Raw genomic sequence first — 26,177 nt, 5'->3', positions numbered from 1 at the left:
AATAGAAAGGCAGATTATTATCTGAATGGTGTCAAGTTAGGAAGAGGGGATGCTCAACGAGATCTGGGTGTCCTAGTGCATCAGTCACTGAAAGGAAGCATGCAGGTACAGCAGGCAGTGAAGAAAGCCAATGGAATGTTGGCCTTCGTAACAAGAGGAGTTGAGTATAGGAGCAAAGAGGTCCTTCTACAGTTGTACAGGGCCCTAGTGAGACCGCACCTGGAGTACTGTGTGCAGTTTTGGTCTCCAAATTTGAGGAAGGATATTCTTGCTATGGAGGGCGTGCAGCGTAGGTTCACTAGGTTGATTCCCGGAATAGCGGGACTGTCGTATGTTGAAAGGCTGGAGCAATTAGGCTTGTATACACTGGAATTTAGAAGGATGAGGGGGGATCTTATTGAAACATATAAGATAATTAGGGGATTGGACACATTAGAGGCAGGAAACATGTTCCCAATGTTGGGGGAGTCCAGAACAAGGGGCCACAGTTTAAGAATAAGGGGTAGGCCATTTAGAACGGAGATGAGGAAGAACTTTTTCAGTCAGAGAGTGGTGAAGGTGTGGAATTCTCTGCCTCAGAAGGCAGTGGAGGCCAGTTCGTTGGATGCTTTCAAGAGAGAGCTGGATAGAGCTCTTAAGGATAGCGGAGTGAGGGGGTATGGGGAGAAGGCAGGAACGGGGTACTGATTGAGAGTGATCAGCCATGATCGCATTGAATGGCGGTGCTGGCTCGAAGGGCTGAATGGCCTACTCCTGCACCTATTGTCTATTGTCTATTGGCCCTGTACAACTGCAGAAGGACCTCTGCTCCCATACTCAACTCCTCTTGTTATGGCCAACATTCCATTGGCTTTCTTCACTGCCTGCTGTACCTGCATGCTTCCTTTCAGTGACTGATGCACTAGGACACCCAGATCTCGTTGTACGTCCCCTGTTCCTAACTTGACACCATTCAGATAATACTCTGCCTTCCTATTCTTACCACCAAAGTGGATAACCTCACACTTATCCACATTAAACTGCATCTGCCATGCATCCGTCCACTCACACAACCTGTCCAAGTCACCCTGCAACCTCATAGCATCTCCCTCACAGTTCACACTGCCACCCAGCTTTGTATCATCTGCAAATTTGCTAATGGTACTTTTAATCCCTTCATCCAAGTCATTACACACACACACACACACACTCACACACACACACACTCACACAAACACACACTTCTGAACCTGGTGCCAACTCTCAGCAAGACTTTGATGAAATGTTCTCTGCAGCCGGCAGAATGCTTGCTGGACATTGAGGGGTTAATGGATATGTTTGTTGTGACGTAGGTGGATTTTGGTTTTGCTAAAAAGATTGGTTTTGGGAAGAAGACGTGGACGTTTTGTGGGACCCCTGAATACGTGGCCCCAGAGATCATCCTGAACAAGGGCCACGACAGCTCAGCCGACTACTGGTCGCTGGGCATCCTGGTGTACGAGCTGCTGACCGGCAGGTGAGAGAGAGAGCTGACCCCCCTCCTCCCCCCCCCGGCCACTCGCACTAACCTCTCGGACCCCACATGGTGGCCCGAGCCACCGCGTACCGGCCCACAGGTAACCACACACACACACACACACACACACACACACACACACATACACACACACACATACACACACACACACACACACACACACACTGGTTCACACACACACACACTGGTTCACACACACACACACTGGTTCACACACACACACACTGGTTCACACACACACACACTGGTTCACACACACACATACACACACACACACTGCTTCACATATACACATACACACTTACAGATACACACATGCACTGGTTCACACACACACATACACTCACACTGGTTCACACACACTCACTCACACTGGTTCACACACACACACACAGATAGCCATACGCACACACATACACACACGCACACACACGCACACACACACACACACAGGCACACACACACACACACACAGGCACACACACACTGCTTCACATATACACACACACACAGATACACACACTGGTTCACACTCACAAACACACACTGGTTCACACATACATGCACACACACTCATGCTGCACATGCACACAACATACACACAATCACACACACATAAACACACTGGTTTATTTTCACACACACACATAGGTTCACGCACACACTAGTTCACGCACACACCTGTAGTTTCTCTCACACACACACACACACACTCCTTTAGAAAGGAGATAGGGAGGACTTTCTTTAGCCAGAGGATGGTGAATCAGTAGAATTCATCGCCACAGTCGGCTGTGGAGGCCAAGACTGGGTGTTTTTAACGCAGAGATTACTGATGAGTAAGGTAATCATTACTGATGATTACTAATAGGTTACAGGGAGAAGGCAGGAGAATGGGGTTGAGGGAAAGATAGTGGAGATGTAATCTGAAGTGGTCTGCACTGTGTGTTTCAGGGATGTACAGATTCATCATCACCAGTTACAGCAGCCTCCAAACCCCTCGCACAGAGAATCCTCACACGTGATTCTTCAGTTTAGTTTAGTTTAGAGATACAGCGCGGAAACAGGCCCTTCGGCCCACCGGGTCCATGCCGACCAGCGATCCCCACTCATTAACACCATCCTACACCCACTAAGGACAATTTTTACATTTGACATCTTCAGACAATAAGATGCAGCTTAACACAAGTGTTTGGTTATAGACAATAGACAATGGGTGCAGGAGGAGGCCATTTGGCCCTTCGAGCCAGCACCACCATTCAATGTGATCATGGCTGATCATTCTCACTCAGTTATTGTCCATTTTGTCTCCACAGCCCTCCATTCTCTGCATCTGACCCAATGCAGACCTACAATATAATCCTCAGAGGGATTGACATGGTTGAGTTCCCAAAGAAAATCACCAAAAACGCAGGCACCCTGATCAAGAAACTGTGCAGGTGAGTGCCAAGGATGAACGGTGGCGCAGCGGTAGAGTTGCCGCCTTAGAGCCAATGCAGCGCCGGAGACTCAGGTTCGATCCTGACTACGGGTGCCGTCTGTACGGAGTTTGTACGTTCTCCCCGTGACCCGCGTGGGTTTTCTCCGAGATCTTCGGTTTCCTCCCACACTCCAAAGACATACAGGTATGTAGGTTAATTGACTGGGTAAATGTAAAAAAAAAAAAAAAATGTCCCTAGTGTGTGTAGGATAGAGTTAGTGTGCGGGGATCGCTGGGCGGCACGGACTCGGTGGGCCGAAGGGCCTGTTTCCGCACTGTATCTCTAAATCTAAACAATCTAAATCTAAAAAAAATCTAAAAACGGCTCGAGTCATGGTTACGCAAGGACCGGGATAGTGGGAGCAGCCAGGAAACAAAACGGGAGTTCAAATCCTGTCCCAGCCCGTTAATAAAGTGAACACGGACACTCTGCTAGCTTGTGGGAAGTGGGAACGATAATCACAGTCATGCATCGTACAACATGGAAACAGCCCCTTCGCCCCAACTCATCCATGCCCCACTCAAGGTGCCCCATCTACACCAGTACAACTTACCTGCACTTGGCCCATTTCCCACCAAACCTTTCCTATCCATGTACCGGTCCATAAATATTAATCCATATAACACAGGAACAGGCCCTTTGGCCCACAATGTCCGTGACGAACACAATGCCAAATTAAACTAATCACATCTGCCTGCATGTGACCCATATCTCTCCATATTCACATGCCTATCTAAATGTTATTGTACCTGCCTCGACTCACCTCCTCTGGCAGTTCGTTCAAAATACCCACCACCCTTTATGTAAAAAGGTTGTCCCTCAGGTTCCTATTAAAGTAGCAGCTGTGTTCCTAAGGTACAACAGTGTCTGTCTACTACAGGGAGTTAGTGAAACAGTTTCCCCCTTATGCTGTTTAAACCCAAGACAGCTTTTTCTCTCCTTGCCAATTTCCGAAGCAACTTTAAAATGGTTTTCGAGTTCCTGATCGCATCATATACACTGGAATTTAGAAGGATGAGAGGGGATCTTATCGAAATGTATAAGATTATTAAGGGGTTGGACATGTTAGAGGCAGGAAACATGTTCCCAATGTTGGGGGAGTCCAGAACAAGGGGCCACAGTTTAAGAATAAGGGGTAGGCCATTTAGAACTGAGATGAGGAAAAACCTTTTCAGTCAGAGAGTTGCGAATCTGTGGAATTCTCTGCCTCAGAAGGCAGTGGAGGCCAATTCTCTGAAGGCATTCAAGAGAGAGCTAGATAGAGCTCTTAAGGATAGCGGAGTCAGGGGGTATGGGGAGAAGGCAGGAACGGGGTACTGATTGAGAATGATCAGCCATGATCACATTGAATGGCGGTGCTGGCTCGAAGGGCCGAATGGCCTCCTCCTGCACCTATTGTCTATTGTTCCTATTAAAGAAGCAGCTGTGTTCCTAAGGGACAACAGTGTCTGCCTACTACAGGGAGTTAGTGAAACAGTTTTCCCCCTTATGCTGTTTAAACCCAAGACAGCTTTTTTTCTGCTTGTCAATTTCCGAAGCAACTTTAAAATTGTTTTGGAGTTGCTGATCGCATCATAACTAATGTGGCCGGCGTAAGACAAGAGGTGTTCCCCAACACATCACTCGGGTTATATCATATTTGTGTGATGGTGACACAAGTTACAGCTGAACAAGCTGTCCCAGGAGGCGTGTCCACTCCTCACCCCACCTGCACCACAGGTGTAACAGTCTGCCAACTCTCTCTGCTTCTGAACAGGGACAATCCTTCCGAGAGGCTCGGCAACCAAAAGAACGGAGTTAAAGACATCCAGAAGCACAAGTAAGTGGCGCAGAAGAGGCTTAGAGATACAGTGTAGAACCAGGCCCTTCGGCCAACCGAGTCGGCGCCAATCAGCGATCCCCGCACATTACCACAAGCTTACACACACTGGGGACAATTTACACTTATATTGTCCCCAGTGTGTGTAGGATAGTGTTAGTCTGCGGGGATCACTGGCCGGCACGGACTCGGTTGGCCGAAGGGCCTGTTTCCACGTGTCTCTCTCAACTAAACTAAACTGAAAAGCTGATGGCTGAGGTTGACTAAGATGGCTGAGGTTGTTTTCATTCTCAGTGGGTGTATTACTGAATCAGTGACTGGATATTGATTCTTTTATCAGATGTTGGCTTCAGCTCCCAGCCCAACTAGCCAGCTCTCTCATCCTGCGTGCTACTTGTGTAAAATGGTGCAGCACAGGCCCACACTAGCCATGTCAGACAATCATGCCATTTTAAACATATCCCTCTATGCCCTGTGCCCATGTACCAGGGGTGGGCGGTCACGGTGGCGCAGCGGTAGAGTTGCTGCCTTAAAGCGAATGCAGCGCCGGAGACCCCGGTTCGATCCCGACTACGGGTGCTGTCAATACAATACAATACAATTATTAAGGGGTTGGACACATTAGAGGCAGGAAACATGTTCCCAATGTTGGGGGAGTCCAGAACCAGGGGCCACAGTTTAAGAATAAGGGGTAGGCCATTTAGAACGGAGATGAGGAAAAACTTTTTCAGTCAGAGAGTTGTGAATCTGTGGAGTTCTCTGCCTCAGAGGGCAGTGGAGGCCAATTCTCTGAATACATTCAAGAGAGAGCTAGATAGAGCTCTTAAGGATAGCGGAGTCAGGGGGTATGGGGAGAAGGCAGGAACGGGGTACTGATTGAGAATGATCAGCCATGATCACATTGAATGGCGGTGCTGGCTCGAAGGGCCGAATGGCCTACTCCTGCACCTATTGAAAAAATAAAAAAAATTAAAAATATATATATATATATATATTTATTGTCATTGTACAGGGGTACAACGAGATTGGGAATGCGCCTTCCATACGATGCAATAAATGAATTAGCTAGTCAGTATTAATTTAAACAACCCAATGAAACAAATTTGGAACAGTTTTATAACAGAATAAAGTGCAAGTAGATCTGTGCCGGTTCACTGTGCGATGTGACCATCCGGCTCAGCAGGACCGGTTCATAGCAGCAATGGCCCTGGGGATGAAGAGCTGTTCCTGAGTCTGTACGGAGTTTGTACGTTCTCCCCGAGACCTGCGTGGGTTTTCTCTGAGATCTTCAGTTTCCTCCCACACTCCAAAGACGTACAGGTTTGTAGGTTAATTGGCTCGGTGTAAATGTAAAAATTGTCCCTAGTGGGTGTAGGATAGTGTTAATGTGCGGGGATCGCTGGTCGGCGCGGACCCGGTGGGCCGAAAGGGCCTGTTTCCGCGCTGTATCTCTAAACTAAACTATCTAAAAGCCTCTATCGTATACTTCCACCACTAACCCAGGCAGTGCATTGCAGCCACCCATCCCTCTCTATGTAATACAATGTTATAGTACAACCATTGTCTGTTTCTTCTGTTCCAGGTGGTTTGAAGGCTTCAACTTTGATGGTCTCAGGAAAGGAACGCTCACTCCACCTATTCTTCAAAGTGTAAGTGAGCTCACACTTTCTCGATTACACGTTACATTGTGTTTAGAGGTGCAGTGTGGTAAACAGGCCATTCAGCCCAACGGGTCTGTGCCGACCAGCGATCACCCGTTCTGTCCCGCACACTAGGGACAATTTACAGAACCTACAATTTGCAATTAACCTACAAACCTGCATGTCTTTGGAGTGTGGAAGGAAACTGGAGACCCCTCCCAAGAAAACCTACGCAGTCACAGGGGTATGGAGAGAAGGCAGGTACAGGTTACTGAGCTGGATGATCAGCCATGATCATGTTGAATGGCGGTGCAGGCTCGAAGGGTCGAATGGCCTCCTCCTGCACCTATTTTCTATGTTTCTATGTATATAGTCAGAATCGAACTCGGGTCTCTGGCGCTGTAAGGCAACTGGTAGACCACTGCTCCATTGTACCCCGCCTTTGGAAACATTTGAAGCATTGTTTCTCTCAGTTATTCACTGCAGCAAGTGTTGACAGGTGAACATTTCTATTTGATCTAACTTGGAGTTCCGCCAACCCTGGATTCACATCCCTTCTCCATGTGGGTTTGGCCCGGGTGCTCCAGGGGTTTCCTCCCACCTCTCAAAAACGTGCGGGTTAGTGGGTTAATTGTCCTCTGAACATTGCGCCCAGTGTGTCGAGTGGAGGAGAACGTTGGGTAACGGAACCAGTGTGAACAGGCGCTCGATGGTCAACAAGGACTCAATGGACCAAAGAGTTGTTTTTCCATGTTATATCTCCAAACTAAACTCTAAATCTCTAAACAGTGACCACATTGAAGGGTCGCTTCTTCTGAACCTTGATTTAGCCCAAGTCCACCAACGATCACACTAAGTTCTAAGTTATCCCACATTCTCATCCACTCCCTGCAATTTACAGAAGCCAATTATCCCACAAACCCGCGTGTCTTTAGTTTAGAGACACAGCGCGGAAACAGGCCCTTCGGCCCACCGGGTCCGTGCCGACCAGCGATCTCCGCATATTAACACTATCCTACACACACTAGGGACAATTTTTACATTTACCAAGCCAATTAACCTACATATCTGCACGTCTTTGGAGTGTGGGAGGAAACTGAAGATCTCGGAGTAAACCCACGCAGGTCACGGGGAGAACGTGCAAACTCCATACAGACAGCACCCGTAGTCGGGATCGATCCCGGGTCTCTGGCGCTGCAAGGCAGCAACTCTACCGCTGCGCCACCGTGCCGCTCAAGCAGGGAATGGGCAGATGGCATTTTGGGGTTGATTCATTCGATGGATAGCTCTAAAGGTTGAACAAAAAACAAAGTGCTGGAGGAATTCAGATGGTCGGGCAGCATCTGTGGAGGGAATGGACTCGGAGGTAGGAGGAGAACTTCTTCACAGTTCAGTCTGAAGAAGAGTCGTGACCCGAATTGTCATCTGTCCAATTCCCTCCACAGATGCCGCCTGACCGGCAGAGTTCTTCCAGCACTTTGTTTCGTGCTCGAGATTCCAGCAGCTGCGACCCCTCGTGTCTCTATAAAATGTGTGCCTGTCCTTTCCAGGTGAATGGGCCCCTGGACACCAGCAACTTCGACACCTTCCCCCAGGACACAGAGGAGGAACCTCCAGACGAGAACTCGGGCTGGGATGCTGACTTTTAATTCTGCTCCCTGCTCTCTGAAGCTGATGTGCTGTGGACACGGAGAGTGGAAGATGGCGACTATTTCAGCAGAGCAGACACAAGACTCAAAGTCCCTAATGTGGAGTCCACGCATCAACCTGGACAATACGATGTTTGAAGAGAGAAAGAACATAATCTGCAGCTAGGATAGGTGCCCGTTAAAACTGCATGGCTGCATATAAATAAAGGGAAAGATCACAGGTAGGCCGCGTGCTAGACACTTACAAGCTGCTCCTATTTATTTCATTGGAAAACTCGTACAAATCTGCTTTAATCTCTTATTAGCCTAGAATCCAAATCAGCAATGCCTGTTTTGGGGTATTATACACCGATCAGCCAAAATATTATGACCACTGACAAGTGAAGTGAATAACATTGATTATCTTGTTACAATGGCACCTGTCAAGGGGTGGAATATATTAGGCAGCAAGTGAACAGTCAGTTCTTGAAGTTGATGTGTTGGATGCAGGAGAAATGGGCAGGGGTAAAGGCCTGAGTGACTTTGACACGGGCCAAATTGTTCTGGCCAGACGACTGGGTCAGAGCATCTCTGAAACGGCAAGGCTTGTGGGGTGCTCCCGGTCAGCAGTGGTGAGTACCTACCGACAGTGGTCCGAGGAGGGACAAACCACAAACCGGCGACAGACAGGGTGTTGGGCGCCCGTCAGGCCACAATGTCTGTGCTGAACATGATGCCAAGTTACACTAATCTCCCCTGCCTGCACATGGCCCCTATCCTCCTTTCTTTGCAATCCACGCACCTATCCAAAAGTCTCTTAAATCTAAGTGAGCTCAGTGAGGGCAACTGCAGTCCCAATGAACCTGCACGGGGCAAGCAAATGTTCATGGGTCATCGGAGCAGAATTAGGCCATTCGGCCCATCGAGTCTACTCCGCCATTTAATCATGGCTGATCTATCTTTCCCTCTCAACTCCATTCTCCTGTCTTCTCCCCCCGTAACTTTTGCATTTTATGATTTTATTGCAGATTTCTGCCTTTTAAAATCAAAACCAGGCTAGAGTGTGTTGGGTTCAAGGTCACGAGTACAAAGGTCCACAGGGTAGAGCCAGTGATTCAGCGGTAGAGTTGCTGCCTCACAGCGCCCGGGACCCAGGTTCAATCCTGACCTCGGGCGCTGTCTACGTGGAGTTTAAACGTTCTCCCTGTGACCTCGTGGGTTTTCTCCAGGTGCTTTGGTTTCCGCCCTCATTCCAAAGACGTGCGGGTTTGCAGGATAATTGGCTTCTGTAAATTGTCCCTGGTGTGTCGGGTAGAACTGGTGTACGAGTGAACGCCGGTCGGCGTGGACTCGGTGGGTCGAAGGGCAAGTTGGCTCTCTGTATCTCCACTAAAACTCCACTCCCTTCTGGATTTGGCACATATAAATTTGTCTCTTGTAAAACCAATTTATTTCTTATTGTGTACCTGCTCTTCTCAATGTGCTGAAAACATCAGAACATTGTGTTTCTCTGGCTACAGATGCTGCCTGACCCGCTGAGTGTTTCCAGCATATTCTAACTTTTTACTATAAATGGACTAAAAATGTTCAGTGTCTGCAGTTTTTATTTTAACCATTTTTTTTTTTTAAATAGGCTTTCAAGTCGCTGTGGATTGGGGTAGAGGCTTTCCTACTTTGTGTAAAATTACTGCAAGTTTTTAAGCTCGATCGAGCAGTCAAAAGTCCACAACAAATGATTATCTGTCTGAAAAGTTAATCATCAGAATAATTTCTCAGCTCAGTAACTACCGAGTAATTCCTTCATTATCCGATTAAACATTTCCATTTAAGACATGAAATCTAACTTTATCCAGTCTGAAGAAGGGTCTCGACCCGAAAAGTCACCCATTCCTTCTCTCCAGAGATGCGGCCTGTCCCACTGAGTTACTCCAGCATTTTGTGTCTATCTTCAATCATGGTCTATGGTCTCTATGATCACCAATAGCCTGGCTGAATATGTCCCCCACAGAGCAAAGCCAGTATAAGGTCATAAGTGATACGAGTAGAATTAGGCTATTCGACCCATTAAGTCTACTCCACCATTCAATCATGGCTGATCTATCTCTCCCTCCTAACCCCATTCTCCTGCCTTCTCCCCATAACCCCTGACACCCGCACCAATCAAGAATCTATCTATCTCTGCCTTAAAAATATCCACTGACTGGTGGCCTCCACAGCCGTCTGTGGCAAAGAATCCCACAGATTCACCACCCTCTGACTAAAGGAATTTCTCCTCGTCTCCTTCCTAAAAGAACGTCCTTTAATTCTGAGGCTGTGACCTCTGGTCCTAGACTCTCCCACTGGTGGAAACATCCTCTCCACATCCACTCTATCCAAGCCTTTCACTATTCTGTACGTCTCAATGAGGATCCCCCTCATTCTTCTAAACTCCAGCGAGTACAGGCCCAGTGCCGACAAACGCTCATCATAGGTTAACCTACTGTTTCCTGGGATCGTTCTTGTAAACCTCCTCTGGACCCTCTCCAGAGCCAGCACTTCCTATATGTGGCTATCTTCTGCCAAGGGGGGGTTCACTGCTACATCTGTGTGTACAGCAAAGCACAAAACATGCAGCACACTGGTGGCGATGGAACTTGGCTGCTATAACTGCACGTGACTACTTGCAGCACCAGTGCATGGTTTGACGATCTCCCAGCCCTGGAGCTCGGCAACAGAACGACTCACGGAGTCTCCGATAAGACAACGACCAAGAAAGTCAATTACTTCTTTTTATTTTATTTTAAATGTCTAATACACCACAGTGATTCAAAAATGGTCATGGAGCACTTTACCACATACAGAGGGGGAAAAAAAGGAGGATAAATTATTGGTTGTAATTATAGTGTACGTTTGATACAAAGCTGACATTTTGGGAGATAATTCAGAATGAGAATATTGGCATGATAGCCCCCAGATGCTGTTGCCTGGGAAACCGATCCAGTACCAAGGACTGTGATCCTCGCTTCCCGTTGACAGTGGAAGAGTGAGCTCAGCAGAGTAAACATCCGACAATATGGCCAAATATTCTCATAATTCTTCTGTGCCTTGTCTGTGGAAGGTCATTTTCTCTTCAGAGATTTTTAATATGATAGCAGCTAATCTGAAGTTGCTTTGATTCTCTTCTCCATTATGCTTCCAGCTCAAAGCCAATACCAACCTTGTGACCACCTGCGTGAATGTTCTTCGCATCGATCAGCCCGGAGAGTGTCAACTTCACACCTGTGGAGGGAGGGGAGGGGGGGGAATGGAGGGAGGGTCAGCAGGTATAATGGCCCTTCACGCCCGCGCACCCACATTCTCCAAGGATCCCTTCGTGGGACTAATAGCTCTGTGAGTGACGCAGTTGGGCAGCTTGCAGAACTAGTGTCTCATGCCGCAGAGACCCAGGTTCGATCCCTGGGTGCTGTCTGTGTGGAGTTTGCACGTTCTCCCTGTGACCGCGTGGGTTTCCTCCAGGTGCTCCGGTTTCCTCACACATCCCAATGACGTGCAGTTCTGTAGGTTAATTGGCCCTCTGTAAAATGCCCCGAGTGTTTAGTGGGATAACTAGTGTGAACGGGTGATCAATGTTTGGCATGGACTCGGTGGGCCGAAGGGCCTGTTTCCATGCTCTATCTCTAAAATTAAAACCCGGGCTCGATCCTTGGGTGCTGTCTGTGTGGAGTTTGCACATTCACCCTGGTTACCTCCCACATCCCAAAGACACGCGAATTTGTAGGAAAGTTGGTCTGTTAAATTGCTCCTAGTGTATCAGGAGTGGATGAAAATGTAGGGTGACATAGAACTAGTGTGAGCGGGTGATTGCTGGTTAGTATGGACCCAGTGGGCCGAAGGTCATGTGATAGGAGCAGAAGTAGGCCATTCGGCCAATTAAGTGTCCTCCGCCTTTCAACCAGGAGGAAGCCCACGTGGTCACGGGGGAACGTGTAAACGCCACTCCAGGCTGTATAAACCACCCCCCTTTCTTCTAATACAGCTGCTCCCCGGTTTACGACGCTACGACTTGCGATATTTCGATTTTGCGATGGTGCAAACGGCAGTGACCCGTGGCGAGTCGCCGCTCGCTTACGGCCACGTGATCACGCGTATTCAGTGCATTTCGACGTACGATATTTTCGGTTTGCGATGGGTTTCCAGCCGAGCAGGCCTGTATAAAAGCTGTCGGCAATCACGGCACGAGCTGTCACCATTGTCACCGGAAGAGAGCACAGATCTACTTGACCAACGAAAGGTATTTCAAAGCGACGGAGCTAAGATGGGGATGTGCACGAACCTGGTCTGAGGGTGTGAGTGTATCCCAGTCCAATCAGGGTCGAGTTGTTCACTTTGGCCTGAAACACAGCAAATAAATATTCAAACAAATGCGGAGAACAGTCACAGTGAGAGAGAGCGAGCGAGAGAGATACTATGATCAGGAAAACAAATTTCCCCATATCCATAGAAACATAGAAAATAGGTGCAGGAGGAGGCCATTTGGCCCTTCGAGCCTGCACCGCCATTCATTGTGATCATGGCTGATCATCCACAATAAGTAACCTGTGCCTTCCTTCTCCCCATACCCCTTGATTCCGTTAGCCCTAAGAACTATATCTAACTCTCTCTTGGATACATCCAGTGAATTGGCCTCCACTGCCGTCTGTGGCAGAGAATTCCACAAATTCACAACTCTCTGGGTGAAAAAGTATTTTCCCATTTTCCTTTTATTTTTGTATATTTTTAAATCACCGTTTAATTTCGCTGCACCAGTGTTAAACCTCGAACCGCTGAATTATATAATCCCAGGCAGCCATTCTTTCCATTATCCTTAACCTTCTCTTTGAAAGATTGCTAAATTAGTCTAATTCCGCGTGGTATTTGTCCATAATTGTACGCGTTCTCCCCCTGCTAATTTCTCCCACCCACTAGAGAACCCACTTTAAAGTTAGAGCCAACACTTTGTTCTCGGTCTGTGTTCTAATCTATTTTGGGGGATATGAATGTCCACCAGCGTTACTCACTGACACATAGGCATCCTTGTCTATCTGGTACTTGGTGGCAATGCCAAAGCGGGTGTTGTTGCTGCCGGCAGTCCACGCTAGGTTGACCGCTGTCTCCACCTTGTCGTTCACTTTCTGGTAAATGGAGCCGCCAAACTCGGCGCCGTCATTCCTGAGACACAAAATGGAGGAAAGGAAGTCTAATTGAGCAGCACCATTGTCTTAGCAGCAATTCCAGATGTCCAGCAAGTCTTTAGTCTCCTATGGATTAATAGACAATAGGTGCAGGAGGAGGCCATTCGGCCCTTCGAGCCAGCACCGCTATTCAATGTGATCATGGCTGATCATTCTCAATCAGTACCCCGTTCCTGCCTTCTCCCCATACCCCCTGACTCCGCTATCCTTAAGAGCTCTATCTAGCTCTCTCTTGAATTGGCCTCCACTGCCTTCTGAGGCAGAGAATTCCACAGATTCACGACTCTCTGACTCACATCTCAGTTCTAAATGCCCTACCCCTTATTCTTAAACTGTGGCCCCTTGTTCTGGACTCCCCCCAACATTGGGAACATGTTTCCTGCCTCTAACGTGTCCAACCCCTTAATAATCTTATACGTTTCGATAAGATCTCCTCTCATCCTTCTAAATTCCAGTGTATACAAGCCTAGTGAATCCAGTCTTTCAACATATGACAGTCCCGCCATTAAGTCCTCACCGCCTCCAGCCATACCAAACAGGACCCGTCCTCTACAGAATCTGATGGAACCACTAGTTTTGATCTTCACTGCCCACTGGCCTCACATTACTGGAAGCCACAAAAGGCTGCTTCAGCTATATTGCTGAATACGTGTATCCTGCTAGGAATGTGCAGGAAGGAACTGCAGATGCTGCTTTACACCAAAGATAGACACAGTGCTGGTGTAACTCAACGGGACAGGCAGCATCTCCAGCGAGATGGAATGGGTGATGTTTCAGGAAGAGGCAGGCAACATCTCTGGAGAGAAGGAATGGGTGACATTTCGGGTCGAGAGCCTTCTCCAGAGATGCTGCCTGGCCCACTGAATTACTCCAGCATTGTGTCTATATCCTGGTAGGAAGACATGCAATTGATATCTCAGAAAACCTCCCTGGTACATAGAGCAGCACCTCAATTTGCTACAGCAGAGTGATTGAGCAGACCAAATGACATGTTCTTCTTCAACCCAAGGTTCAGCGGAGAAACTGAACCGTGAACGTAAGCGGTCTCGATTCTCAGGTGTACTTACACATGGGTATGCAACTGGAAATCGCCAGCCCGGTACCCCAAGGAGAAGTTGTTCTGTGCCAGCTTGGATTTGGCAGTGTCAAAGGCCATTTGGTGCCCGATGATCCAGCCTTCGTACCCAAAGACCGCCGCGCTGTAGATGGTGGGGCCAGCGAAGTCAAAGTCAACATCACAACCCAAGTTAATGAAGTCTCGCTTGTAGGCAGTCTTCAGCTTCCCACTCTTCTTTCTGCAGGCAAAGCACAAGTCCAGATTATTTCTAATGTATGGTAGAGCTGGTGCAAATGCAAAGTCACAAACGAGGTTCTCAATCTCTAATTACGTGGTGTTTCACAGTCACTTCCAGCCCACCAGCAAATTAAAAGGCAAACACCAAATTGAAGCATTACCAATGTAGAAAGACTCTCTTAATGCATCAAATTCAGTTTAATTTTCCACTGCGTTCTGCAGGAGTGTCTGCTTCTGCTGGTGAATAATTTGTCAGAAAATATATTCTTCACCGTACTCGATTAGTACGGGTGTCAGGGGTTTATGGGGAGAAGGCAGGAGAATGGGGTTAGGAGGGAGAGATAGATCAGCCATGATTGAATGGCGGCGTAGACTTGATGGGCCGAATGGCCTAATGCTGCTCCTATCACTTATGAACCTATGAACACAATTACATCACCAGCTCTTTTTTGTGTAATGGGGTTTGGAGAATGGGAGGCAGAGTCGATAAGTTTGTTCTCAATTCGCCACCTTACATTCGCTTCTGTGAGGTTCGGTACAACAACCTTTTGGGAAATGTACACCATAAGGTGGAACTCATTGATAAGAATGACATTCTTATCCACCCCCCCCCCCCCCCCCTCCCACACCGATCAAATAGTATGAGCTTTACCCTGTGTTTGGTACAAATGTGGTGTCGAAGGTCAACTTCAGTCCTTTAGCAAGCTGTGGAAAAAGCAAACCGGAGTTAGTGCTGGAGGATCTCAGCGAGTCACACAGTATCTGTGAGACAATGACAGACAACGTTTCGTGTCGGGACCCTTCTTAATGCTGGTTGTAGTGGAAGGGAGAAAACAGAATAGAGGGGCGAGAGTCGAGACAAAAGCTGGCAAGTGATAAGTGGATCGGGCTGGGGGGGGAGAAAGGTTGATTGGTAGATGGGTGGAGCTAGTGACAATGGTTGGAGGTGAAGATGTGGCAAAGGGGTGTCGGAGAAGGAGAGAAGCGGAGGAATGATGTGTGAATCTGCGAGGGGGGGAAGAGGTGGGTGGGGACGTGGAGGGGGGAAAGAGGGGAGGTAGAAGGGAAATGTGGGACTCAGGGTATGGAGACGAGTGCATGAAGGGAGGGAAAGGAGCAGAGCCACTGGGAGGTGGGTGATAGCGAGTTAATTTTATTTTTATTTGTTGCGATTACTGCAGGTGCTGTTTTAAATCGAAGGTAGGCACAAAATGCTGGAGTATCTCAGCGGGACGGGCAGCGTCTCTGGAGAGAAGGAATGGGTGACGTTTCGGGTCGAGACCGTTTCTGAAGAAGGGTCCCGACCCGAAACGTCACCCATTACTTCTCCCCAGAGATGCTGCCCGTCCCGCTGAGTTACTCCAGCATTTTGTGCCTACCTTCAATAGACAATAGGTGCAGGAGTAAGCCATTCGGCCCTTCGAGCCAGCACCGCCATTCAATGTGATCATGGCTGATCATTCTCAATCAGTAACCCGTTCCTGCCTTCCCCCCATACCCCCTGACTCCACTATCCTTAAGAGCTCTATCTAGCTCTCTCTTGAATGTATTCAGAGAATTGGCCTCCACTGCCCTCTGAGGCAGAGAATTCCACAGATTCACAACTCTCTGACTGAAAAAGTTTTTCCTCATCTCTGTTCTAAATGGCCTACCCCTTATTCTTAAACTGTGGCCCCTGGTTCTGGACTCCCCCAACATTGGGAACATGTTTCCTGCCTCTAACGTGTCCAACCCCATAATAATCTTATACGTTTCGATAAGATCCCCTCTTATCCTTCTAAATTCCAGTGTATACAAGCCTAGTCGCTCCAGTCTATCAACATATGACAGTGCCGCCATTCCGGGAATTAACCTAGTAAACAGCGAAAGAATATCCTTCCTCAAATTTTGAGACCAAAACTGCACACAGTACTCCAGGTGCGGTCTCACTAGGGCCCTGTACAACTGCAGAAGGACCTCTTTGCTCCTATACTCAACTCCTCTTGTTATGAAGGCCAACATTCCATTGGCTTTCTTCACTGCCTGCTGTACCTGCATGCTTCCTTTCAGTGACTGATGCACTAGGACACACAGATCATGCAGTAATGATCAGGGTACTGAGCCCCTGCACTGGAAATATTGCTGACGTTTCATTTCACAAAGGAATCCGAAATCTCTCTCGGGCAGGGGATAAGAAAACCATAACTTCGAACAGTGCGGCGGAGTGGCGCAGCAGGTAGAGCCGCTCCTTCACTGCGCCAGAGACCCAGGTTCCATCCCGACATAGTGTGATGTCTGTGTGAGTGAGTGATCGATGGCTGGCATGGATTCGGTGGGCCGAAGGGCCTGTTTCCAAGCTGTATCTTTCACTCAATCAATAAGACAATTTTAGTGAAGGAAGACACAAAATGCTGGAGTAACTCAGCGGGTCAGGCAGCATTTCGGGAGAGGAGGAATGGGTGACGTTTTGGGTCGTGACCCTTCTTCAGATTGATGTCGGGGGGGGGGGCGGGAACCGCCCCCTTCCCTGACATCAATCTGAAGAAGGGTCTCGACCCAAAACGTCACACTCCTCCTCTACCGAGGTGCTGCCTGACCCACTGAGTTACTCCAGCATTTTGTGTCTACCTTCGATTTATACCAGCACCTGTAGTTTTTTTTCCTAGACAATTTTAGTAACGCAACTTTACCCACGCCGATTGTCTTTAGGTCAGGGACTGTGAATACAAACATGCAGTCCATTCACCATCAGTAATTGAAATCATGCAAGGCATAGCTCGACATATCCTGTGGTATACGTCAGACAGCACTGCATCCATACAATCAAGATTTTAAAAAGAATTTGCTTGAATTGCCTGGAGTTCAATAGGCAATAGGAGCAGGTGTAGGCCATTCGGCCCTTCGAGCCAACACCGCCATTCAATGTGATCATGGCTGATCATTCACAATCAGTACCTGCCTTCACCCCATGCCCCCCGACTCCGCTATCTTTAAGAGCTCTATCTAGTTCTCTCTTGAAAGCATCCAGAGAATTGGCCTCCACTGCCTTCTGAGGCAGAGAATTCCACAGATTCACAACTCTCTGACTGAAAAAGTTTTTCCTCATCTCCGTTCCAAATGGCCTACCCCTTATTCTTAAACTGTGGCCCCTGGTTCATTTCAATCTTGGGTCGATTCAGCTAACACTGCACAGGACGATTTACAATTAACACCGTGTTAATAATTTGTTTCCTGCATGCAAATCTTTGTAGCCTCCCGTTCCCGTGACGCCTGTGTTTGTGCTACACACCTGGTCTTCGATGCTGATCTCCGCAGCCACGATGTTTTCTGTCGTCCACTTCTCAGTGAAGGTGACGCCGTAGTCCTTCATTTTGTACTTCGTTTCCAGGCTGCCTGTCGCCTTGCCCGAGTCAGTGTTTGAAGTCCCAGAGGTCGTAAACTCCTAAAAGAGGAAACATTTCAAAACCTTCCTTCCCACTGCTGGGGCCAATAGATTTGTGGTGCAGATTTATCAAGTTGCTTTCTGACATAGTAAAATACAATTAATTACAACTCCATTATTTCTTCCACAATTTTGTTGCGGGAAATTAAAGACTGCAGAAGGCAGGAATCAGGTTTTCAGTAAAGAGCAGCTAACACACAGCATGTGTGCTTGGCAGGGATCTTATGCACAGCTCCATTTGCATCAACTCCTCCAGTCTCTTGATCAATTGGCTACTCTTCACATAAAGTGCATTGTGTAGTGGGCAGGGGAGGGAGGGGAGGACGTGAGGGTACACGGCACCCGTGAAGGGTGGGGAAGGCGAACAAAGAGCCTGTGAACAGATGCAGAGAGACGGAGAAACTAGGGTGCAGTTACGCAGCTAGTAACGCTGCCGCTCCACAGCCTGAGAAACAATATTTTCAGGAAGCACTTTGATACTTATTTCTTTCCCCTCTGGAAAACAAGTTTCACCTGATGCATAATGCTTGGGTTTAGGCTTATTATTATTGTCATGTGTACCGAAGTTTTGCACTCTATCCAAACAGATCAGACATGAATACAATCAGAATAAACTAAAGTGCAATAGATAGAGCAATGGGGCAGATAGAGTGCAGAATATAGGTGTCAGAATGTTCGTGCATCAGTCCCATTGACAAAGTCCAATGTCCACAATGGGGTAGAAACATAGAAAATAGGTGCAGGAGTAGGCCATTCGGCCCTTCGAGCCTGCACCGCCATTCAATATGATCATGGCTGATCATCCAACTCAGTATCCTGTACCTGCCTTCTCTCCATACCCCCCGATCCATTTAGCCACAAGGGTAGAGGAGAATCAGACAGTACCCTGGCTTATGGAAGGAGCATTCAGAAGTGTGATAACAGAGGGGAAGAAGCTGCCCCTGAGTCTAGTGGTGCGTGCTGTCAAGCTTCTGTACTTTCCTCCAGACAGGAGTAGAAAGAAGAAATGACCACAAAGGCTAATGTGGAGAATAATTTGTTATATGTTGCCTCTGCACACCTTGTTGCCTCAGCTCACCCCACAATTATGCAGCACATAACACCGGGACTTCAGCATGGCAAGCAGCAGGGCAGGAAGTCACAACCTTGGTTGCATCAGAAGAAATAAATCAAATATTCTTCAGATCCAAGCACTGCGTTTGTCAAATGTCAAAAGGGGAAGATAGGGAGGCAAAGATGAGAGGACACGTATGGATTCAGCAACACTTTCTTACCATCTGGTTGCAGAATCCAGCACACACAGGGTCAGGCAGCAAGAGAGGCAAAGCAAAGAGGGGAAAAAAGTATGTTAGAAGTTGGCTGCAAGATCAATTGTGGCAGACAACAGACGGCAGAGTAAAAGTCAGCAATTCCCATCCACCTAGCTCAACCTATCCTTAGAATGCAGTGGCTCCAGCACTGAGACTCGTGGTCGAACTTCGATAACCTAACAGCTTATTGTGAAAGGCTAATAAAAGAGTTGAGAGTAAGAGACAGAACATCAGGAAAGGCATCTGTAGAAGACCAATTCACAAAGTTTACTGAGGTTAATTCAGATTCAGTTAATGAACAAACTAAAAACATAATCCAAACCAGTTCAATTTGCTCCAAATGTAACAATGTTAATGCACAAATATTAAAGCAGTCCGCTGCATCTCAAAGTCTCACAAATGGCTGCATTTAATAATCATAACTCTCTCATTCACTTCCTGCCCAGGACGTTCTCAAAGCTGTTTTCTGATCAGCTCGAGATTTGTGCAGTTGTGATCTGAAGTCATGCTAATTATTCCTATGTTTCCCTGCAGATATTGCCGCCCTTCCCAGCAACCCAACATCTTATTGTGAAAGGCTGTCGGCTTTGCCATCAGAAACAGACGTCCCAACTTAGTGTTTTTCTGTTAACACTCACCACTCCACTGGATGATTTGGTCTTGAGATCCAGCTTCACTAAACCGAACCCTAATGAAAGAGAACAAGAGCACTTCAGTGTGGGCAGCACCACTACCCGACCTGTCGCAATGAATGGATTCTGGTGTCACAGACAGTCCCGAGTCAATTTTGTCCATGTCGGAAAATGCTAAAAAAATGTCTCAATACAGTAACGACACCCCAATGGCGTTGCAGTGAATGGCATCAAAATCCCGCACGACCAAAGAGAAAGAACAATCACGAAAAGTGGAGACAGGGAGGGGAAATTAGTTTAATTTAGAGGTACAGAGTGGAAACATTTATTTCACAAAATGCTGGAGTAACTCAGCAGGTCAGGCAGCATCTCAGGAGAGAAGGAATGGGAGACCCTTCTTCAGAAGGGTCTTGACCCAAAACGTCACCCATTCCTTCTCTCCTGAGATGCTGCCTGACCTGCTAAGTTGCTCCAGCATTTTGTGAAATAAATACCTTCGATTTGTACCAGCATCTGCAGTTATTTTCTTACAGAGTGGAAACATGCTCTTTTGCCCAAAAGAGTCCGCACCAATCAGCACTCCTGCAGACTAGTTCCATCCTACACACTAGGGACACTTTACGGAAGCCAATTAACCTACAAACCTGCACTTCTGGAGTGCGGGAGAAAACTGGAGCACCCGGTGAAAACACAATCGCTCACAGAGAAAATGTGCAAACTCCATATAGACAACACCCAGGTCTCTGGCGCTGTAAGGCAGCAACCTTTGAATTTAATATCATGCGAGGTTAGTCACGTTTAGAGGAGTCCATAAATCGAACTTTGGTTAGCCAGGGATGACTGGTACTGCTAATATTGTACAGGGCTTCAGAGGAAAATGCGGAATATTTTTAACTACAAGGTAATCCAAAAAATTCCAGAAATTAAATCCAGCATGGTTTGAAATATTAAAAAAACCCTCAACCATTGTACTTAAAGATAAAAGTGCAGGTGCAGAGGGTGACAAGTACATAAGTGGTGGTATTAAGGAGTACTTTCAACTAATTATTACTCCATCGAAAAGAAAGCCCAACCACACCTCCATTTCCTCAGAGGTTTGAGGACTGTCGACAGGTGGCCGAGTGCTCTATCGAACTTCCACAGGTGTACAGCGGAGAGCACGCTGCCCGCCTGCTTCACAACCTCGCTCATTAACTTGAACGCTCAGGATCAAAGGAGGCAGCAGAGGGTGGTGGACACTGCCCAGTAATGACCTACCCACCATAGAAGGGATCTGCAGAAGGCCCCACTGGTTACCTCTGGGTTCAAGAACAGCTTCGTCCCATCAACCAGGTTTGTGAATCACCGTGTACCAATGTAACTCGGATTGGGACCTTTCTCAAGTCTGAAGAAGGGTCTTGACATAACACCAGTCTGAAGAAGGGTCTCGACCCAAAACACCTATTCCTTTTCTCCAGGGATGCTGCCTGACCTGCTGAGTTACTCCAGCTTTTTGTGACTACCTTGGGTTTAAACAAGCATCTGCAGTTCCTTCCGACACAGCTTGTCACTGTACCTTGGTACACCAGGCAGCAATAATAGAAAATCCAAACCAAACCCAGGTGTGGCGATTCAAGAAAGTCGCACACTTTCATTCAAGGCAATTTTGAATGAGTGATAACATCATATCGCATCAATTAAATTTAAAATTGCTCTCTCCCCACACATATTAAGTTTGGAATGTAATGTTGAGGTAGTTAGTTATCTTTTCCACAGCGACAATGTTTATTACAACTGCTGATGGTTTATTACACCATTTAATTCACCAATTAAATTCTTGCACCTCTTGGGCTTTCCCGTTTATTTCTTCTCAGCTCACATCAGTCACAAATCTCTGCAAAGGCGGATACCAGTGGATTTACTCGTGAAATTATTTGATAGCATTTAAATCGACTCGTACACCAAGTTTCACTGTCAGGGGCTCCTTGCAAAAAATAGCTGCGGTTACTATATAAAGAGCGATTGCATCAGTTCCATTGGCACCAGCAAAAATCAATTACACACACTGGACTGCCTCACGTGGCCTGACATGAATGTGAAGTATTTTCCCAGTGCTTCTGCTCATATCAATCAGCGCCAGACTCACCCTCCATTCTAGACCAGTGCTCCAGCAGCTTCCCCCTCACAAAAAGCTCCGTACCTGCGCTCAGAAGCAAACCGTGGCGGGAATACAGAGAGAGCAAGTCCCAGTAAGGCTGAGAAATCAACCCGGGTCTGGCCAGTAAGGCAGACATTTTCCAACACCCCCTCCTCCTCCCCCCCCCCCCCCCTCCCTAACCACGATCAGTCTGGAAGACATCAGATGCTTCACTACTTGAAATTTTGGAGCAATTCTCCACCTCACCCCACCCCACCCCAGCTTAATCTTTTGAACAAAGAAGAGGTGGCAGTGTCAGCCCAGGCAGAGAGGGACTTGCAGCGTCTTCATTGTGATCACAAGCTATTGTAAATTGTGGTTGATCCATTGTGGTGAACACAGACAGCCTCCACTTTCTATCTGCATTTCAGGAGGGCAGGGTTGCAAATAAAGGACCATCGACACTTCAACACAGGTAATACTGAGGTCAATTGGAAATCATTGGCAAGAGAGAGGGAAAACCACTGCCACAAATCCACGTTAAGTGAACTAGGAACAGATCACTGGAAATCAGCTGATTTATCACGTTATTTTCTATTCCAGGACACCACATACGATTACAAATTCAACTGAAAATCCCACAAACACAAATGACAAGTCAATTTTTGATAGTATTTAAAAAATCCAAATTTCCTTGAATAGGATTAGGTTCATTATAATCACATGTACCAAAGTACAGCTTTGTTTTTCACAGATAGACACAAAGTGCTGGAGTAACTCTGCGGGTCAGGCAGCATCTCGAGAACAAAAGGATGAGTAACGTTTCGAGCCGGGACCCTTCTTCAGAAGAGTCTAAAGAACAGTCTGAAGAAGGACCCCGACCCAAAACAGCACCCATCCTTTTTTTCTCCAGAGATGCTGCCTGTCCCACCGAGTTACTCTAGCACTTTGTGTCTATCTTCAGTATATACCAGCATCTGCAGTTCCTTTCCACACGGCTTTGTTTTCCATGCTATCAAATCAGATATTACACACAAATACAATCAAGCCAGACTCGAGAACAATAGGTGAAAGAGATTTGAAAGAGTAGAGTGATTGTATTGGATGATAGCAGATCCTTCTGTAGAACCACCGTGCAAAGGGTGGCCACGCTATGGAGCCATCTTTTCCTCTAACTTCTTGGTGGGTTGAAAGACCTGCTTCCACGTTGGCTGACTCTCTATAACTTCATTGGCTGTACATAGCTTCGGCCTGCCCTCAAGGGTGTGAAACCTACTGTACAACCATAAGTCTCTCTTTGACACAGGAAGCAGAAGGTTACCGGTTCAATTCCATCTCTGGTCATTTGAACGCACAATCCTTGCGTACCGTTAGAAAGGGGACGAGGAGGAATTTCCTTAGTCGGAATGGTGAAGAATCTGTGGAATTCATTGCCACAGACAGCTGTGGAGGCCAAGTCACGGGGTATTTTTAAAGTGGAGATTGACAGATTCTTGATTAGTACGGGTGTCAAAGGTTATGGGGAGAAGGCAGGAGAATGGGGTTGAGAGGGAAAGGTAGATCAGCCGCGATTGAAAAGCGGAGTAGACTCGATGGGCTGAATGGCCTAATTCTGCTCCGATGACTTACGAACAATCTAGGTTAACACTACAGCGCACAAGCAAGGAAGTGTGGCACTGCTGGAGGTGGGTGTGAATATGTGTAACAGATGCTGATTTACAAAAACACTGGATTAATACGAGTTGGGCAGGAATGCATTACCATACAAATAGAACATATGAACATATGGGCGGCACGGTGGCGCAGCGGTAGAGTTGCTGCCTTACAGCGAATGCAGCGCCTGAGACTCAGGTTCGATCCTGACTACGGGCGCCGTCTGTACGGAGTTTGTACGTTCTCTCCGTGACCTGCGTGGGTTTTCTCCGAGATCTTCGGTTTCCGCCCACACTCCAAAGACGTGCAGGTTTGTAGGTTAATTGACTGGGTAAAATGTAAAAATTGTCCCTAGTGGGTGTAGGATAGTGTTAATGTGCGGGGATCGCTGGTCGGCGCGGACCCGGTGGGCCGAAGGGCCTGTTTCCGCGCTGTATCTCTAAATCTAAAAAAAATCTAAATCTAAACCATTACTGCAACAGTTATCACCAAGTGCTTATTAGATGTGAGGCATTTGCACATTCTAACCTTATTAAAAAAATATATAAATTTATTTTCTTTGCTGATGAGGCGCATTGATGTGTAGGAAAACAAAAACTGCAGATGCTGGTATAAATCGAGACCACCCCGTCCCCTGACATCAGTCTGAAGAAGGGTCTCGACCCGAAACGTCACCCATTCCTTCTCTCCAGAGATGCTGCCTGACCCGCTGAGTTACTCCAGCATTTTGTGTTTACCTTCTCGAGGTGCATTGATAATCTCCAATCAAATTGCAAAGACATTTATAACTCAACTCTTATATAACCTTTGGAACAGTTCTGACGTTACTCAGATAAAAAGATACTGACCATATCCTTTGTTGAAGAGATCCCTGCTGGATTTCCAAGATCCACGTATGAAGGTGGCACAGCCATCCTGCCTTTGGAAAGGAGATAAAACCATTCAACAAAAATCCAACACAAACTCAGACTTAATGTCTTACTCTCCCCAAACCCAAGACCGTGTTTGTTGGCGAGTTTGTCATTTGCCATAACAGGTTCCAGAGTTCAAATTAAATAAACTTTAACCAGTTTCCACCCAGTGACCAAGTGATTGTACTGAGGTTGTACTGTTAGCTGCTTTAGTTTAGGTCCAGTGTATCAGGGACTGACGCTGGCTGCTTTAAACGGTGCGAGTCTATTCAACAACTCTCATGATTATAAAGAAAAGATAACTAGTGAAAAGTAAGATTCAACCAAGGAAAAAAAATAGGATGTATGAATCAATGTTCCACAGGGAGGAAAATTAATTAGACAAATGATTGATTGCTTGGAAGGTACAACACGGAAACAGGCCCTTCGGCCCCCCTAGTCCCACACTGACCACCCATTCACACTAATTCTATATTTTCCTACTTTTGCATCAACTCCCTACATTCTTGGGGCAATTTATGTAGAGGCCAATAAACCTACAAACCCACACATCTGGAGTCCAGAACCAGGGGCCACAGTTTAAGAATAAGGGGTAGGCCATTTAGAACGGAGATGAGGAAAAACTTTTTCACTCAGAGAGTTGCAAATCTGTGGAATTCTCTGCCTCAGAAGGCAGTGGAGGCCAATTCTCTGAATGCATTCAAGAGAGAGCAAGATAGAGCTCTTAAGGATAGCGGAGTCAGGGGGTATGGGGAGAAGGCAGGAACGGGGTACTGATTGAGAACGATCAGCCATGATCACATTGAATGGTGGTGCTGGCTCGAAGGGCCGAATGGCCTACTCCAGCACCTATTGTCTATATTGGGAATGTGGGAGGTGGGTGGGGAAACCATAGGAAATCCACGCAGTCACAGGGAGAATGGTGCAAATTCTATGCAGACAGTACCTGAGGTTATGATCAGCAGCTCTACCTGCTGCTCCACAGTGCCACCAGAATACAAATCTTCAGGCCACGCACTTTCTAACCTTATACTCATTTCTCCTTATGACAGCAGGAAGGAACAATATAGCTGACTCCAGTATGAAAACAATAATCATTTTAGTCTTTCTCTCCGAAACAATTTTACATTCAGGCTACAATTTCACTCATGTCAATTGACGTTTCGGGTCGAGACCCTTCTTCAGACTGATGTCAGGGGAGGGGGGCGGGACAAAGATAGGATGTAGTCAGAGACAGGAAGACTAGTGGGAGAACTGGGAAGGGGAGGACCAGTCCAAAAATCAGGGGCCATCAGATGCACAGCAATTTGGTAAGATGGATCCAAAACTGGCTTTGCATTCGGAGCCAGGGGGGTATTTTAGTGATTACATGCTTGTTGCTGTGGTGTTCCTAAGGGTTCGTACTGGGACTGCTTGTAAAATATAGATAGGGTAGACTGTCAGAATCTTTTTCTCAGTATGGAAATATCAAAGACTAAAGGGCATGGGTTTAAGGTTAGGCAGAGGGGGGGGAATGGGGGGGTGGGAAGGGGAATGGGGGTATGGGAGG

The 26,177-nt window shown here is 47.1% G+C and overlaps 2 protein-coding genes across 4 annotated transcripts in view; one reads left to right on the top strand and one right to left on the bottom strand.

Annotated features, from left to right (window-relative positions):
* Positions 1-9,653, top strand: part of LOC144610290 (cGMP-dependent protein kinase 1-like) — a 55,076-nt gene extending 45,423 nt beyond the window's left edge. For 2 of the 3 annotated variants that reach the window (XM_078428881.1, XM_078428880.1), the window contains 5 exons: positions 1,332-1,495; positions 2,830-2,952; positions 4,751-4,813; positions 6,396-6,462; positions 7,899-9,653. In XM_078428881.1, the coding sequence (XP_078285007.1) occupies positions 1,332-1,495; positions 2,830-2,952; positions 4,751-4,813; positions 6,396-6,462; positions 7,899-8,102 (621 nt within the window). In that variant the 3' untranslated portion in view covers positions 8,103-9,653. The remainder of the gene's footprint in view (positions 1-1,331; positions 1,496-2,829; positions 2,953-4,750; positions 4,814-6,395; positions 6,463-7,898) is intronic. The other variant, XM_078428882.1, reaches the window with a different exon arrangement.
* A 1,188-nt stretch (positions 9,654-10,841) lies between these two features.
* On the bottom strand, positions 10,842-24,631 carry vdac3 (voltage-dependent anion channel 3). The gene is given in 9 exon segments (XM_078429100.1): positions 10,842-11,339; positions 12,394-12,451; positions 13,118-13,268; positions 14,359-14,586; positions 15,238-15,290; positions 17,854-18,006; positions 19,955-20,004; positions 24,566-24,598; positions 24,601-24,631. Coding segments are annotated over 9 exon segments (849 nt in total). The 3' UTR covers positions 10,842-11,247.
* Between the last annotated feature and the right edge of the window lie 1,546 nt (positions 24,632-26,177).

Source organism: Rhinoraja longicauda, chromosome 36, assembly GCF_053455715.1.
Source record: "Rhinoraja longicauda isolate Sanriku21f chromosome 36, sRhiLon1.1, whole genome shotgun sequence".
In the NCBI taxonomy this organism is placed as follows: Eukaryota; Metazoa; Chordata; class Chondrichthyes; order Rajiformes; family Arhynchobatidae; genus Rhinoraja; species Rhinoraja longicauda.
This window is presented reverse-complemented; position numbering and strand designations above follow the sequence as displayed.